Source organism: Scatophagus argus, chromosome 18 (assembly GCF_020382885.2).
Source record: "Scatophagus argus isolate fScaArg1 chromosome 18, fScaArg1.pri, whole genome shotgun sequence".
Classification (NCBI taxonomy): Eukaryota; Metazoa; Chordata; class Actinopteri; family Scatophagidae; genus Scatophagus; species Scatophagus argus.
Window position 1 is genome coordinate 1,897,399 of NC_058510.1, and position 16,555 is coordinate 1,913,953.

Genomic DNA, 16,555 nt, shown 5'->3' on the forward strand with positions numbered 1-16,555 from the left:
TATTTTCTGTAGAGCAACACTGACCTCCTGTGGTCGTCTCCTGAAACTACAACTCGATCAGAAAAGTCCATCTGACCCCGCCTGGCTCGGATCATTTCAGCCCAACCGGAATAAAACTTCTAAGTTTTGTCCCGGTTTTCGCCCTCTTTTTATCCACCCAAATGATATAAATTCACCTCTAAAATAACTTTTGTTCTACTCACATTTAGACTCTTTTTAGTAGGATTTGAGGAAAAGCTTCACAGGACAGCAGTGATTTGATTGTTCAGACTATGGAGGAATCAGTTCATTAGGTTCACTATTTTTCAACACTGTCAGGTGGATGTGTGTGCACTCAAAGAGCTTCTGGTTGCTCTCATCCTTATTTTCTCTGTGGAAAATATATTATTGAAGCTAACACGAACAGGAGGACAGCTTTCAGAAGACAGTATGGACATAATTAACAAACTGTTCATTAGATAAAAATATGGCAGCTTATTTGCTGTTTTTTAAATTGTTTTCATTACAAAGACTGCATTTTGGTCTGCAGACTTGCAGATGCAGCTTATTAAAAGTGATATCATTATGTTGTATTTTCACTGATGTTAACAGTGAGCACAGTTACAGTAGAAAAGTCCTTCTTTAAGGCAGCAGGAAGGGAAACGTTATCAGTGAGAACAGGAAGGGGGCGCTGTTCTTCCTGCAGAAACCGAGCCAAAGCCGTAAAGAGTTGAGCTGCTGGAAGGTGTGGACGTCCGTCCCGCCTGATTAGTCAAGGGAAAGAGGAACCGATTATCACACGCTCTCTGCTCTGAGGAACACAAACCGGCTGTGGAGCTTCCTGGAATTCTGCACTAATCAACAGTGAAATCACCAGCCTGAGAGCAAACTCTCGTCAGTGAAGCACAACACGTTTCCACGGGACAAGCTGCTGGTCGAGGACGGACGAGGAGACGTTTGGGTCACTTGTTTCAAAGGATCTGAATATTTTATTGGTTTTGGGATTATGGTTGATGTATGATTGGTTTTGATTCCAGTGATTAGCGTTGGGTTGTGAATTAGCATCTTGTGGTTTATGAAAGAGGTTGTACTTTTTTACTTTAATGCAGGCTGATTTGTGCTTTGTGTCTTGTACTGCTGCTACTGGAAACTGAATTTCCTCTGGGATCAATAAAATATCCATCTTTCTAATAATTTGGGAAAATTAGCGTCTTTGTGGCTGATTAAAATGTTTGGGAGTTTGTCTTTTTAAAAAACCCAAAGGAACATATGGTATATAAAATGCCCCCTTCAGTTATTTTTGTTAAATTATTTCTTTGTAACAGCACGCCAAAAATTCATAAAAATCCACTTCCATCGATGTGATGAGAACAAAAGATTGCATAAGTCATTATAATAATAAATAATAAGTGTCACCAGTTAATGACTTAATGTCTCATTACTTTGACAGACTCATTACATTGGGATAATAAATCTTTGTTTTGAGAAAGTTTCCCATCGTGATGATTTACAGTCTCTTCATTTTATTTTAAATACTTCAGAATGACAGCAAACCAGTTTTCACCCCCCACTGAGCAGGTTTGGCCCCCTGAGCGCTGACTCTGTGGATACGGCCTTGTACTGTACGTTACTGCCTGTGCCTGGCATGCAGAGCGGCGCTGAGCATCCATCTGAAGTGTCCTGAGGAGGAAATGACCGAGAGGGAGGGAAGGAGGGGGGAGAGAGACATTTCTCAGGAAAGGGACGCAGCCTGGAGTGTCCGCATGGTCTCACCTGCCGCGCGGGTCACCTGTCTGCCGGGAGGTGTTGAACTTTCACCTCCACGGTGACACTGGCTGTGAAGTGTTCCCGAGTCAGTGAATTCCACCCTACATGTTTAAGATGCATTGTCTCGGCAGTGTGAATACTTGAGGCTTACTGAACCGGTTAAAATAGGATGTCAACAAGTGACGTAGCAGAGTTGGAGCTCAGAGTTGTAGGAGGAGAGACAGCGACGCGTCGGTGCAGGACAGCAACACGGACTGCAGCTGCGAGGTACGTCGTTTTAACGGCTTGTCCGTAATTATTCTGTTTTCACTGTGCTTCTGATCGCTCTGCGTGATGCTGCTGTGCACTTTTTACGTGTCTGTTTGCGCACAGAATAGTTTTTGTCCGCGGTACGAGCGCTTCTCCTCATGAGAGCGAACCAGTGCGCCAAACTGCGTGTATAAATGTGTCTGTTTAACGTTACGACCCGTGTCTGGAAACATGCATGTGTCCCACAGCCGAAACAGAACGATTCACCATCCGGGATCTCTTTTTAGTAAATTCGGCACTAAGCTTTTCCAGTAACATTCCCCTCCTGTCAAACACACGTCAGCGGGCAGCGCTTGACAGCAGACGGAAGCGGGAATAACTTAAGAAGGAAGTCCAGTTTCTACCAAAGTGTGTTTTACATGCTGTTTTGGATAAATCCAGCCGTCATGTCGACGAAAAGTAGCTGCTGGCGACCCGTGAAACCTGTGGTGGTGTTGGTTTACGCAGGTTTTCAGATTTTAGAGTCGGTTTTGGTGCGTCACGCGCCTCATAAAACGTGACGTATCCCACCTGGACTCCACATGTCGGATATGGGAATGAACGTGGGTCCATGGACTGAATGCTGCGGGACCATCGCGCGTGAATCTGCTTTGCCTCCAGTTTCACACCTACAGTGTGTTTACACCTGCATGTGTGTGTGTGTGTGTGTGTACTTGTTACACAACAAACTGAAAAATACCACAAGCTGCGCACCAGCATCACCAGGTTGATGTGCTTCAGAGCAGTGGCTTAGCAGGCGAGCTCACACATGCACTCCCAGGCCTGCGGTTTGACAGACTTACTACCATGTGTACACAGAGCTGCTGTCTGTGCATGTCCAGAGCGCCACTGCTGTTCACTGCCTGCACATCCTCCTGCTACAACCCTCCGCTGTGTGACAGACGCTGAAGGTGTGACAGCGTACAGAACAAGTCTCACTTTGTCCTGGCAACCTTTTGCTACCATGTTGTCACTGCGGAGTCATCAAGATCCCTTTGGATGGCTATTAGAAAGACGTTTGTGCTGTAAATCATTTGCCGTAGTTGGAACATTACATGTGTTTGTCAGTGCTGAGTACACACCCACACTTTGGTTCAGGCTGGATCCTTGTGGTTATGTAAGCGTTAGCTGGCAGATAGAGCCGGCACACACCCACAGCGAGGCCAACCTCAAGCGAAGAACACACCAACATGTTCGCATGAGACACGCTGCACATAATGGAGCAGCGCCGTCAAATATAACAATTAGTCATCAGCCTGCAAACCGAGGGACGGTGCAGATAACAACACGGCACGCTGCATGGCTGCAGAGGTGGCAGCAGGCTGTTTGTGGCTTGTCAGCACAGGATTAGAGGTCAGGGATTATACTCTGAAGATGGGATAATAAGGTTAACCTTCAAAACCATTCGGTTCAATAACAGCATCCTTTCAGATTGAAACATTTGAAAAAGTCGGGTTGCACCCAACAGTTGTTGTTTTCATCAAGTAATCTCTCAGGTATTGTGGTTATTTCTGTTAAATGTTAGAAAATGGCCCCGAGACCAAAGGGATATTTTTATGTTCTCTGATTGACTGATTCTGCAACTCAAAGACACAAAACAGAGAGAATCCACGTTAAACCAACACATCTTCTCTTGTCTCAGTCTTTGTCTTATGGACGGACAGAAGCTGAAGATGTCAGAGATCTCTGACGGGCTTTTTCACCTTTTGGTGACGTCGTGACAGAAGAATCAGCAGGTTAATGTGAGAAGAGCCACAGCGTTAATATGAAACTCTTCTGTGAGCACCTTCTCACCTGCTGAAGGAGGGAAGTTAAAGTGTAACTGAGCCCATTCATTTTCAGACTGACAACCTTACATTCCTTTTGTTAAGCAGGAATCATTTCCACCAAAACATGCGAGCACGACTGATTTATGCAAAGCTCTTAACACTATGTTGGCTGTGAGGTAAACTGTGTGGTTTAAGTTTGTGGAAATGCTTCAGTCAGGGTTACCTGCAGGTTTACAAGCTCTTGTGCTGCTGTGATGTGATTTCTTCTGTCGCCTCCGGGAGAGGAAGGATTAAAAACAGCACCATCCACATGGAAGGCGTGTTGGCTTTGGCACTGAAGTGGCTGTTAAAGAGCATCCCTCCCCCCACCTCGGGTTTCTCTCAGCCTCCCTCTCATGTCACGTCACGTCAGGCTTTCATGGTAGCCCAACAGACATTAAGTCCTAATGAGGTGACCGAGTCACCCCTGAAGGCAAGGCGGATGGCGAGAGGCGGAGATGATCCATGTTATTCAGGAAGGTCAGGAAAGACAAATCAGAGCGCTTCACTGTGTTATCACGCAAAGCTCTGCAGGTTGCACAAAGACTCTGGATTGGAAGGAGTCATCTCCAGCTACTTATAAACCGCTGAACTGGATTAAAAAGGGATTGTGGAAAATGGCGGATAATTGCTCCCATTTAATCACTTTTGTGTGGAGGACAAAGGTCACAGCAGCTCGCACAGTTCGCATTCAGATCGCCGCCTCGTCAGTGCCGTCGTGTCACCGTCGTGCTCGGCAGCTGACACACCAGCGTGGGTTCGGCGTTGGGCTGCAGCAGTAAAAGCGCATATGCATGTTTCGGTGACTGTGTGTGTGTGGGTGTGTTAGCTCCATGCTCTGCTTGTAAGAGAAAGTGTGGAGCGAGCAGAGTCGAACTGTTATGTAAGGATCATCTCACTCCAGCTCTGTGGGTGAGATGAGGTCCGTTTGACTCTCCTTCCAGGAAGCTTTTAGCCGTTTACAGATGACAACAGGGAGACAGTGGAGCTAATGGTGTCAAATGAACTGATCAGCCCATCAACAGAAAGTGAGTCGGCATCAGCTGTTCATCCAGACGGCCGTTCTTCTAGCAAAAACAGGCTGTTGGTTTCATAACTCGAGACTTTTCCTTGGGTTTTGTAGACAAAACGATTAATCGAGAAAATGTCCGGCGTCAGTCAGTAATCGGGAATAACAGTCCCTTGCAGGACTGGTGCAGTGGACAGCCTGCTGAGATTTACGTGGCCAATGGAAAATGCATCCGCATTTCGATGGGTGAAATCGGACTCTGAGTGCTAGATAAAAAACGTGCCGCAGGTATCTCCTGAGAGACGCCTGTTTACTCTGTGCTTTGACCATGAATCCAGATTTTGACTTCTTTGCTGTTGTTTTTCAGAGAACCACAGGATGAAAAGTTCAAGCAGGAGCGTCGACGTGGTGACGAAACGGCAGTTGGACAGCAGCGTCGCCCGTCAGCCGTCATACAGGAAGAAACACACCGAGGTGACCCGCGCACACACATCGTGCCTGTTAACATGAACATGTAGTCCCTTCAGCCTCAGGTACAGCAGTGACCAGAACCTGACCCCCTGTTCTGAATCCATTACAGCACTGAGAGCAGAAAGACTAAGACAGGAAGAGGCTGCTCAGTGTGGCGATCCAGAGGTCCAGACCCAGAAGCCTGCTGGACCCAGATTCACCTCCTGCCTCTTCTTCAGACTCTCCCACAGTCTCAGCTGTGAAAACCCAGAGCAAAGACTCAAGACGGCTTTAGACCGCAGCCTTCTCAGGTAAACAAGGGAAGGACTAATTTACTCTGTGAAACTCAGTGCTGAATTTAAAATGTTTTGCTTCTTTTATTCAGTGTTTTTACTGGTTTGAATTACTGGGTCCATTTGGAGGAGGAGCAGAGCTCTGAGGGAAGCTTAATCTGAAAATAAATGACAAAGGCGGTTGTTTGAGAAGACAACAGCTGTGATGATCCTACACTTCATCAAACTCCCTCTTTGGTTATTGTTCGTGTTGAAGCGTCCGAGTTAAAAAATGTAAATGCGCTTTGAATGTGTGTGAAGGAGCTGCAGCCCACCCCCACCCCAGCTGGACGTTGTGTTACTGTGCCACTAACACATTTAACAACACGGTAGGCGAGTGGCCACGTTAGGATGGCGGAGGAGGAGAGTGTGGCAGAACGCATCCACTGTAGCTCATCGGCTCGTTTTGTTGTAAGCAGGAAGGATGGGAGTCTGTCACGCTCTTCTTCTCTGATTTGATCTGTCAGTCCTCTTCGAGGTTTGACCAGTTGTGACTCCTGAGGTGTCCTTACGTCACTGCCAATGGTGCCTTAACGCAGGCTTACCGGGCCTCAGTCCTGGGCCTCAGTCCTGGGCCTCAGTCCTGGGCCTCGGGCCTACGAGCGGCCTCAGCGTAGAGTTTTCTCTTTGCATGATCAGTGCACATCGGGTAGCAGTGGCATCGTGCCAGGAGACACCATGAGGGGGTAGGAGACCCTTCTGCAGCCGGAGGAGGGCGAGGAGGAGGAAGAGGAGGAGGACTGTGTGCTGAGGAAGAGGGAGGTAGAAGTTGAGCAGCCAGAGAAAGTGTCAGAAAGTGATTATCTGCCACTGATTGCTATCACATGACAACCAGAGGAGAATTGCTGGTAGGAGATACATCCAACAGTCTGCAGCCCCAGGGTGTAAAGTAATATTAGGGCACTTCTGCTCACTGCTGACGCTGCTGATGAGGCTTTTGTTATCTTCTTGCTATCTTGAATGAGGCTTTTCATTGCCTAAACTTTCCCGGTTCTGGCATTGGTTGATTACTGGTTGCGTGGTTCCCAGAATCTCTGAAATCACAAGTCATGTGCAACATTTAGTCAAACAGTAACTGAACCGCTGAACTCTGTCTGCATACTTTACCCTGTGAGGCGCAATCTGGAAGGGTCAGCAGCTTATATCAACAAGGAAGTGAAGCTACCGTGACCCAGAGGTTGGTCACGATTGCTGAACTTCACACTGCATGCACTGGAATCCACTGTAAGAAGATAAGAAGCTCTTATGATCCACAGATCATCTACTCATGCACTAATTTTACTTCCTCAGATCAGCGATGCGGTCAATTTTAGGTTTCGCTGTCTTAAGTATGTGCTTATTAATATTTAGGATAGTATTTCTTCAAGCATATTTGCATGCCTGTGTGAGAGGCCGTGCATGCCAGAGATTACATTAGCCTTGTCTATAGAGGTCATTGGTCAAACTGGTTGTACTGTTTCAGGAGAGAACACACCCTTTACCTGCGTGCCAGCCACCTGCAGTCACGACCTTATAAGGACATCTTGTTCTGAGTGTGGGTTATTGTGTGAACCATGTGAGCCGTGTTGCACCTTTGAATTGCTGTTATGATGGTTTACAAGGTGTGACTTTAGTGCACATGTGACGGTGGGAAAACTGTAAGGTAAAGAGAGAGGGACCGAGGAGAGGAATGCCGAACATCCTGTTGATCTGCATTGCTGTGGAAAGTGTTAGACATCGGATCCCTCAAAATGTTTTGCATAAAAACATTAGAGCAGAGCACAGGAAGGCTGGCAGTGTCCGTATTAGACGTGGGGTTGTTTCTGAATGCAGAAAATACATTTGTTCCATTTGTTCCAGTCCAAATAAACAAAAATTTGTCAGTCTGCAGCTGTTCTGCTCTTTCTTTTCACTTTATTTGGAGTGCAGGAACAAAAGTGCATGTTTAAGTTGCCTCTGTATTAGCTTTTACTCTTTTGTATCTCAGCAGTAAAATTATGTAACTGTTTATTTTCACACCCTGAGTATCAGGTTCATAAAGAAGTCTTGTCAGTCCACTATCTTAATGTCAAATATTGTGCAATTCATTACTGTATGAGTCTAACAAGCTAACTTGTCCATTACATCTTTGCAAGTAAATTTACTGTAAACACATAGAAATGATCATTTAAAACAAAACCTCACAACATGTAAGTTACTGATTGCTTTTGCACTTTACTCCTTACTGCCTTCAGTTTTGATGTTTGTAGCATGTGCAGCAGTTACAATAATAAAACATATTTCTGTAAAACTTTACTTTTCTTTACAAACATCAAAAAAAGGTCCGCTGCAAACATATCATATGGCTTTGTTTTTGATATCGATGCGCTGCTGTAACCTCAGTCAGTATTGGTGTCTGAGTTGACATAAAGGACGAGCGTATCACTTTGTTAATACTTCACATTGTGTCCAGTCCAGTGAAGTGACAGGTCTGGTCCTAACTAGCTCTCCTAATGGGTTTTGTCTTTTTCTCTCTCCTGTTCTACCAGTTTAACTGAAAAACGGAGGACTGAGACTGAGAACAGCAGCTATCAGGTAAGTCACAGTCTTCATAGTGAATATCATAACGTCATGCTGGGATCATTACAATGTAGAAAAAACAAAAGTTAATTAATCTCATTCAGGGTTAATCTATAATATTCCCACCCAGGCAGTACAGTTTCTGAGTTAAGTTAAAATCCTCTGAAATTCTTTGAATACCACATGAAGCAGTTATCTGTGACAACATCTCATCATTATGTAACACTGCATACTCTTTAAAACGTGAGACTAATTATTAAGAATTGGAAGGGGCAAGGTGTGTGTGTGTGTGTGTGTGTGTGTGTGTGTGTGTGTGTGTGTCCTTGTCTTTGTAAATTTCTCCTGTCTTTCAAAATAACCAGTTTGTCAAGTCCTGAGTCTCTTGCATAGCTACACCTTGGGAACAAACGCCTCAGGAAAGCTCTTGTTTCTGTGAGCACATAATTAGCAACTCAGTTAGCAGATCACTACTGTGCCAGGGAGAATTTTACTTTAGTGTGCAAATAATTTGTATTGGTGTGATTATAATAAGCTCAAGGTGGCGAGAAAAATGACAAATGACAATGACCTTGAATGACAAAGCTGGTTCAGAAGTTGCACAAATTAATTTTATAATTTTATTGTATAACGCAGCACAGTAACTTAAACAATGTCTGTTCTCTTGCAGTGACTCTTCCTCTAACTCCTCTTCTTTTAACAGGTTAATGGACGAACGTCACCACCAAACACCTCTGCCAAGGTAGCCAGTGACTCGCCATTATCTGAAAGCGTAACAGCCAAGAACAAACAAGAGGTCATCACAAGTGTTTGCAATGAACTGGAGATTACCAGGGACTTGAGTATAACTCAGACTTCCTCCAATGTGGAGTCTGGACCACGTGAGCGAAATGGATTGTTTATACTTCCATGTGGGTTGCAACCAAGGACTGGCACTAGATCTGCTCAGTTAGAAGAAGAAGATATAAAGGACAACACAAAGCTTGAGAAACAAGCTGACCTTGTGGAACTATCCAAACCTGTTGAAACCATGCTGTCTTCCACTGTGGTAACAGTTCTTGCCCCACACTGGAGCAACCGACTAAGACGGAGTAAAAGATTTGACGGACCGAGCAGTTCGGAAGACCAGGGGAATTTTGAAGCTGTGAAAAACATTACAGAAAGTCGTACACGTGAACACTTTCAAGAGACGATGGACAGGTCATTGACGAAAGGATTGCAAGCCCAATTAAGGGTGCCATCTTTGGGTACTAGGAGCTATACAGTGGGCTGTTCACCTAAAACTAGTGCTGCAAGCTTGGACTTTGAATCTAAGAGGAAAATGCTGCAGACTGTCTCTTTGGATGTAAACTCTGGAACAGTGGACAGTAGGAAAAGTGATGCGAGTGCTCTCTCCCTTGGCCCAAATGAACAAAGGAGGAATCCACAAACTGGTCATCAAGAATGTCTGTCATCTAAGCCAACCACCAGCAGTCTACTTCTGTCTTTAAGAAGATTAAACACCAATGGCAGGAGCACTAATGCAGCCTCCACCTTCTCTGAGATAAACCCTTCGCCTCTGAGCATTTCACCAAGAGATCAAGATGGAAAACTATTGACAGCACACCTTTCTCAGACCTTTCATAATAATAATGTGCAAGAGCGACCAAAGCCCCTCCTCTCTCCACTGTCCATTTCTTATAGGACAACTGAAACCAGGCCTGTCTTTTCGACATCATCCCCATCTTCCTCCAATCACAGAGAAACGACCAAATTTGAAACACAGTTATTTTCAGCTTCACCCACAAACAAAGATGCAGAAGCTGCACGGTTTACCCAACAGCCTCAGACAACAAACACAACCGAGTCCAGTCTTTCTTGTTCAAAACAGGTATTTCTAAGCCGAGGACCACCAGAGAGGCAACCAAGTTGCAGGGGTTCAGACAAAAGGACAAACTTATTCTCAGAAAGCTCTGTCCCCTCACCCAGACATTCCCCGTATAACCGTCCACCCCTTCAAAAAACACATTCTGTCCCTCGAAGGACCACCCTGACATCCACTTCCTGGTGGAAACAAGTTACCCAGGAAGGCAGCTCCCCTCTGACACTCAATGATGATACAACTCAAATTAAAGATGAGCCAAACACACTCAGAGTTTCACCCTGTATTGATAAAAGTGACTTGGTCTCCTCTCCAAGACTTGTTGACAACAAAAGATGTAGTAGTCAAATAGCCAATAACAGAGACAATAATAACATGACAGAGTCAGTTCTCAAAGGTAACATGAACCTTTTTATGAACACATTGGGAGGAAGTCACAACCTCAAACAAAGAAATACTGAAGATTCCCATGATCATGAGTCAGACAGGATCGTCAAACAGCAGTATGACTCCGATTTAAAAATTAGAGAGCCACAAAAGCCTCATGGCAGAGCTGATGTTATGTCTTGTTCCAAAATTAGCAGAGCCACAGTGCAAACAATACTGAGTCATCCAAAAGATCTCAACAAGCACAATGTAAGTAACAGTTCATTTACTGCAAATGCAACTGAAATATCACCTATTTTACCAAATCCCAGGAGCCCAAATGCACCCACTGAGAGCCTCAGCAAATCCAGTAGTAATAATTATCCATCAAAAACCAACAACTCCTCCACATCTCCTCAAAACATCAACTCTCAAAGTTTCACTAAACCATCTCTTTCTCTTGCTACCACCAACACTCTCAATAGTCAGGCTCTTACCTCTAAAACTGCCTCTGGTCTCCCCCTGACTCCAAAGACTAAAACTAGTTCCTCCTTTTACCCTCTTCCAGTTGCTTCACAGGCCACTATTCATGCCTCATCATACTCCTGCTCTCCTTCCCAAGCACCCAAATTTACAACTAACAGCACACCTCTGGGCTTTGAAAGAAGCTTTGCCTCTGCTCCCAAGCCTTTCCACCCTAAAACTGGATCTAGCCTGATTCCCACAGTCAGTGGTCTGTCTAAAACAAACTACGGTCTCGTGTCCACTGCTTCCACCAGCTCTTCCATTGGCAGCTGTCCTGCAGCCACAACTGTCCCCAGCCCAGCCCTGCTCACTCCTCCTGTCACTCCTATCCTTGTGTCTTCTCCCACTGCTGTCACCAATTCTTCTCTCTTAACCCCCCCTGCCACACCTATCAATGCCAGCCCCAACTATTCAGACACTTCTAGCCCTAAGGAAGGGGGGACACTCTTAAGCAGCAAAGAAAGTGAGCCAAAGAAGCTGCGGCCACCTGTAGAAGGAAAGAAAGTGAGACGAGTAACTTGGGAGGACTCTGTAGATCTGCAGAGTTCTGAGTCCATTACAGTTGAGAAGCCAGAGTCGTCTCATGTCCCAGCAAGTTCTCCATCTCCTTCCAGGTCCCCACAAAACATTAAAGCTCCATCTATCTTTTCCTTTCTAAGATCAAGCGCTCCAGCCACAAATCCATCTCCTCTTTGCTCCCCTACCCCTAAGACCTCCAGCATACAAGTGGTGAAAGGAGAGAAGTATCGATCCTTATCATCCGACTCTGCTGATTTAAGATCTAGAGAACGAGGGAGATCTCAGCAAAGACATAATAACACTATGATACCTGACCAGGGAAGACGGGACTTAACCACACCCAGACAGGAGAGGACATTTTCAGTTGAGTCTGGCACAGTTCATTGCCATACTGCTGCTCCTGACTCCCTCCCACATGACTTTTCAAGTGGTTATATGCATAGATATAGCTCTCCACCGTACTCCACTCTCATGTCAACCAGGTCGACACAGGGAGATACCCAGACTGTAACACCCAGATCACCCCACTTCCAGCAACGCTCACAGTCAGATCATACCCCACATCTTTCCAAACATACTGACGCAGTTAAAGTCGTAACCCTGTCGACATCCAGACCCCCTCTATCGCCTGTCAGCCTACCACAGCCCCTGTCTTTGCCTTTCCAAAACAAAACTGCCACTCGAGGCAGTTCAAAGTATGAGGTTTCAGAAGGTGGTCGTCACAGCAACGATCACAGCAAGAGGAACACACAAGACCACCAGAATGGCCAGATATTACTTGTAAACAACAGAGTTCATATCAGCTCACAGTCTCTGCAGGGTGATAAGACACACAGCTCCTCCTCAACGTTTGTAACTGAGACACTGGTTTACAGCATTAAATCAAGAGCAGATGCAGCTCCCGCTACCCCAAAAATCACCATACCTAAAACTCTGAAATATACCGCAAACACACCAGTTTCTGTGCAGACCAAATTAAGTAAACAGTCACAGGCTGCGCAGAGTAAAGAAGCCACAGGTGAACCACGTAGCCATTTAGATCAGGACTCCAGTAGTAGCAGCTCATCAGACAGTCACCTGCCTGATGATGAAAACTCTAACAGGAGAGTGAAGGAGAGTTTACTGGGCAAAAGCAGATTTTTCTCAGTGGAGAGCAACAATGATCAAAGCCCAAAGAGAAGCCGGTTTGCACTGAAAAAAAGTGTCAGCACACCAAACACCAGTTTATCAAGGTCAGAGTCAGACAGGGCCAATAAGAGTAATAACAAAATGGACCAGGTCCTTAACAGACTGAGACAAACATTCAGCACGGTCAAACGGTCTGATGATGATATCTTGTTCCCATGGAAATGGAAGCGAGCCTCTCAAACACCTTCTGTTAGTGGATCAAGTGACGTCAGCAATGTCAGTGATGTTAATGTTGAAAGTACCAAAACTCTCGATAAGCAACAGCAGGTGCTGAAGGGCAATGAAAAGGACACAGAACTGATGAATAGATGGACACAAAACAGATACACTCTCACAATACCCTCTGCTTCTGGGAGCGCAGTGGTTGGAGATAACAGTTTCATTTGGTCGGACAAATCATGTCCAGAAACTGACCAAGATGAGCAAAATGCTTGTGCAGAACGTGCGTCTGAAACTAAAAACCAACCTCGTTTAACAATCCATGCTCCAACAACGCAGCATTTTGACTTTTACAAAGACAGTGGGACAGATTATAAATCAACAAACCAGTTCCTGCCTTATAGAGATCCCAGTCCTGGTCTGAGCCCTAACCCTTCCACTGCTTACCCTGCTCAGATTGGGAGGACCACATCCAGCCCCAGAAGTCCCTTCTCCCCCTTCTCCTCTCTTTCACCTGTCTCCTCATTTCCCTCCCCGGATGTTACAGATGACAGTGTCTTTTACAGCCCGAAGCTACAACGTCGCAGGGAATCCTCCTCACCATGTGAGCCAGGAGAAGGAATCAGTCTGGGGGGTTCGAGAAGAAGTCGGGCATCCACTGGTCCTGCAAGTGCAAGTCCTGGACGGGACGAGGAGTGGTTGGCATCCTCCTATGCAGACTTAAAGTACGGCATTGAGCCTGGAAGGTCGTTTTCTGTGAGATCAGTACTGTCCAGTCGACCCTCTGGGCCTGGTCGCATCTCCACCGGATCCAGGTTCTTGAGTGTGGGTAATCTCTCTGAATCTTCTTTGACTTATGGCAGCACTGGCAAGGACTTGGATGGTTGTTCGTTTACTCCTGATTGGAGCTCAGAATATGAGTGCAGGCACAGTAAGGACTGTCAAATGTCATATTTCCTTGGTGACCCTGGTAAAATGAGATCAAGATCTCTTCCTCGATCCCTCACCAGGCGCTTGGCAAATTGGAGTTCCGCGGTCTCTACTTCTCCACCTGTAAATACCACAGCTCCGAAACCAGCCCGGCTTTGGTGCCCTAACATGAACACTTGTCACTTCGCATGGGATACAGAGGGTCCCCCGACCCCTCCTCCAACACCTCCTCTATCGCCAGTGTCCAGACGAATGTCCAAATCTCCTACTGGTCCAAGCTCACCAGGCGCACCACAACAAATGGACAGCCAGTCCTCCAGAGGGCATTTGCCCTCAAGAGGTTACATATCCAGTCTTGGCACCTTTGATGAGTCTTCAGACTGCAGCTCAGACACAACAACAGATGATGAATATTACTTAGGAACAGGCGAAGATGAGGAGAAGGAGACTGAATTGTGAATGCAGAATAATGTTTTAAATTCTGCCTTTTGTCAAATCCCTGATCCTGAACTTCATTATCTAGAAAAAGGACTAGAGATAACATCCACTAGAGATAAGACAGGCTACAATCTTTCTCTGTGAAGCGATCTCTGCTTGTCTCCTGATTTTGTTTATTGTTACTTTCTCACTGTCAAGGTGACACAAGGTCAGTGGGGACAGTTGGTTGCCTGCATGATTTGCTTTTCAAAAGTGTTGTCTGCTGTTAAAAGACATTCAGGGCCATAATTAAACGAACTAAAGTGCGCGGTCTAATGTGCGTTTAGGGCCTTTTGGTAGTTAATCGAGTGCAGTCTGATTGCATGGTGCAAAGGGATTGTGTTCAGCCTCTTAACTAATGATGGGTGTGTTTTGGGTGTTACACAAAATAAAGAATCAGTGTCATCTCTCACTCTCTGCAACAGCCAGGTGTGTCTGCACCTGGCATATTTAAACAGCTGCACTTGTCTTTCCTGAGGGACGGGTTTGTGGTCCTTGGACCCTGGGCCTCCCTGCACCGGTCAGACATTAGCAGTGATACTTGTACTGCGCTTTGCACCAGGTCTAAGATAGGGACGTAAAAGAACAAGCATGAGAAAAGTTTCAAGATATGTGATTGTCTGTACATTGTAGTGAATATGACTGCAGGTTTTCAATCTGGGGACGTCGAACATTGTTTATCACAGGACAGTCGGCACTGAAGGCATGTCCATCTGTTGAACCGTTTTAATGATCAAACTGCTGTGTGAGGTGAGGATTTTGACACAAAGCTTATCTTTAGGTTTGCATTTCATCCTGCTCAGTGCCAACATGATGTTCACAAATGTGGTATTGTGTGATATTTTATGTTTTCTTCTGTGTGTGAGGTTTGAAATGAATTGTGTCAAATGCTGTAAGCATAAAGCAGAGACAGTTTGTTTTCTTTGCCACATTTTTCTTGACAGACAGTGTTGCTTTGAGGCATGTAATTTGTTTTTGTGAATTTTGGGATGAAATATAATCATACTGTATGCTCTGATTAACATTTGTTATCTAACATTATTAATTGCTTCATACAGCGCTTGCTCTTATTTGCACAGTGACCATCTAAAGTCTTTATATGTCTGTTTTTTAAATAAATGTTATAATTACAAAAAGAACTCTGTTTCTGTTTAACAGGTTGGGTACACGTCTGCTGCTGTTTGATGTTAAATGATTTCTCATTGTGTCATTGCATTGCTGTGTTACCCATCGCAGTGTTTACATGCCACAGAGGCAGAGGTATGCTGAGTATCGTCATGACAGGCGGTAGATTCGGTGCCTGAGGCTAATTTCATGTCTGCAGGGAGCTTTTCAATCATTGCATTAATCACTATACTTTGCTGGACTCTAGATAGTGTCTGCTATAGGTGGGGCTGTTAAACAGTTTCACAGTACTCAGCTGGGTGTTGCCCTTCATTCGTAGCTGTGACAACGCACAAACTGTTATTGCGGTGGTTAGATAAAACGTACATTACACTGGATGGATGGTGTTGTTAAATCAGCACTGCATGTGTGTGTCTGCTGGCAGATTGTGTCCTCTGGTTTGTCTTCTCTGTATTATTTTTGCCACAGAGAGTCTCACACTGGGACAGCACAATGTGCTTCCTATTGTTAGCCATGACATCATCTTGGAAAGGCATGGCTGCTTCACATCATATGTCAGGAGCAGTAATTCTGAATCTGTTTTTCCATCTTATGTCATCATAACAAAACTGTAACTCTGGTTACACGTCTCCAGGATCCTCGGACCAAACCCTGGTTCTCTGAGTGAAGACCCAAAGCTGATAAAGGAGACCACCAGAGAGTGAAGTATTGTAACAGATACTTATATTTTCCTTCTATAAAATCCATGTCAGTTCTCCACTGAAGGTGTAATGAATCCACCACTCTTTCGAGGGTCCTCCACTCTGCCTGTCATGATGTGAAGCTGTGGCTCTGCAGGCTCTGCAGTAAGGAAGCTACAAAGTACACATGATGACTGCAGTGTCAGCTTTCACCCAACAATGAACAGCACTTAACACGATCGTGGTGTCATCAAACAGCCTGGTTGGTGTGTGTGTGTGTGTGTGTGTGTGTGAACAACACAGAAGGTACAGTTTTTCATGCAAGCAACAGTCAAACAAGAAGAACTATTGTTTTTTTTAAGACTGATTTGAATGTTGAATATTGAATCCATTAATCACAGTACTTACATGTAAATGTATGTGTAATTTACTTGTATACTGTTTCATATTTAAGTACATTTATTGCCAAAAAATTACTTTTGGTACTTGTAACTGTGTGTAACGTGTCTTTTGGGTACTTTTTACAACACTCTTGATGTACATTAACTACCACACTG

General features: G+C 45.0%; 1 protein-coding gene across 1 annotated transcript; it reads left to right on the top strand.

Annotated features, from left to right (window-relative positions):
* Nucleotides 1–1,676: 1,676 nt before the first annotated feature.
* zmp:0000000991 (uncharacterized protein YMR317W) lies at nt 1,677–16,218 on the top strand. Its single transcript, XM_046372134.1, has 5 exons — nt 1,677–2,013; nt 5,219–5,325; nt 5,432–5,612; nt 8,141–8,186; nt 8,872–16,218. The coding sequence occupies exons 1-5, from the start codon at nt 1,916–1,918 to the stop codon at nt 14,173–14,175; spliced, it is 5,736 nt and encodes a 1,911-aa protein (XP_046228090.1). The 5' UTR covers nt 1,677–1,915; the 3' UTR covers nt 14,176–16,218.
* Nucleotides 16,219–16,555: the final 337 nt, after the last annotated feature.

Excerpts from the sequence above, each read along its gene's own strand:
- zmp:0000000991 (XM_046372134.1), top strand. The coding sequence starts at position 1,916 with ATGTCAACAAGTGACGTAGCAGAGTTGGAGCTCAGAGTTGTAGGAGGA. Across the intron at positions 5,326-5,431 it reads ACAGGAAGAAACACACCGAG|CACTGAGAGCAGAAAGACTA; the intron begins GTGACCCGCGCA and ends AATCCATTACAG. Across the intron at positions 8,187-8,871 it reads CTGAGAACAGCAGCTATCAG|GTTAATGGACGAACGTCACC; the intron begins GTAAGTCACAGT and ends TTCTTTTAACAG.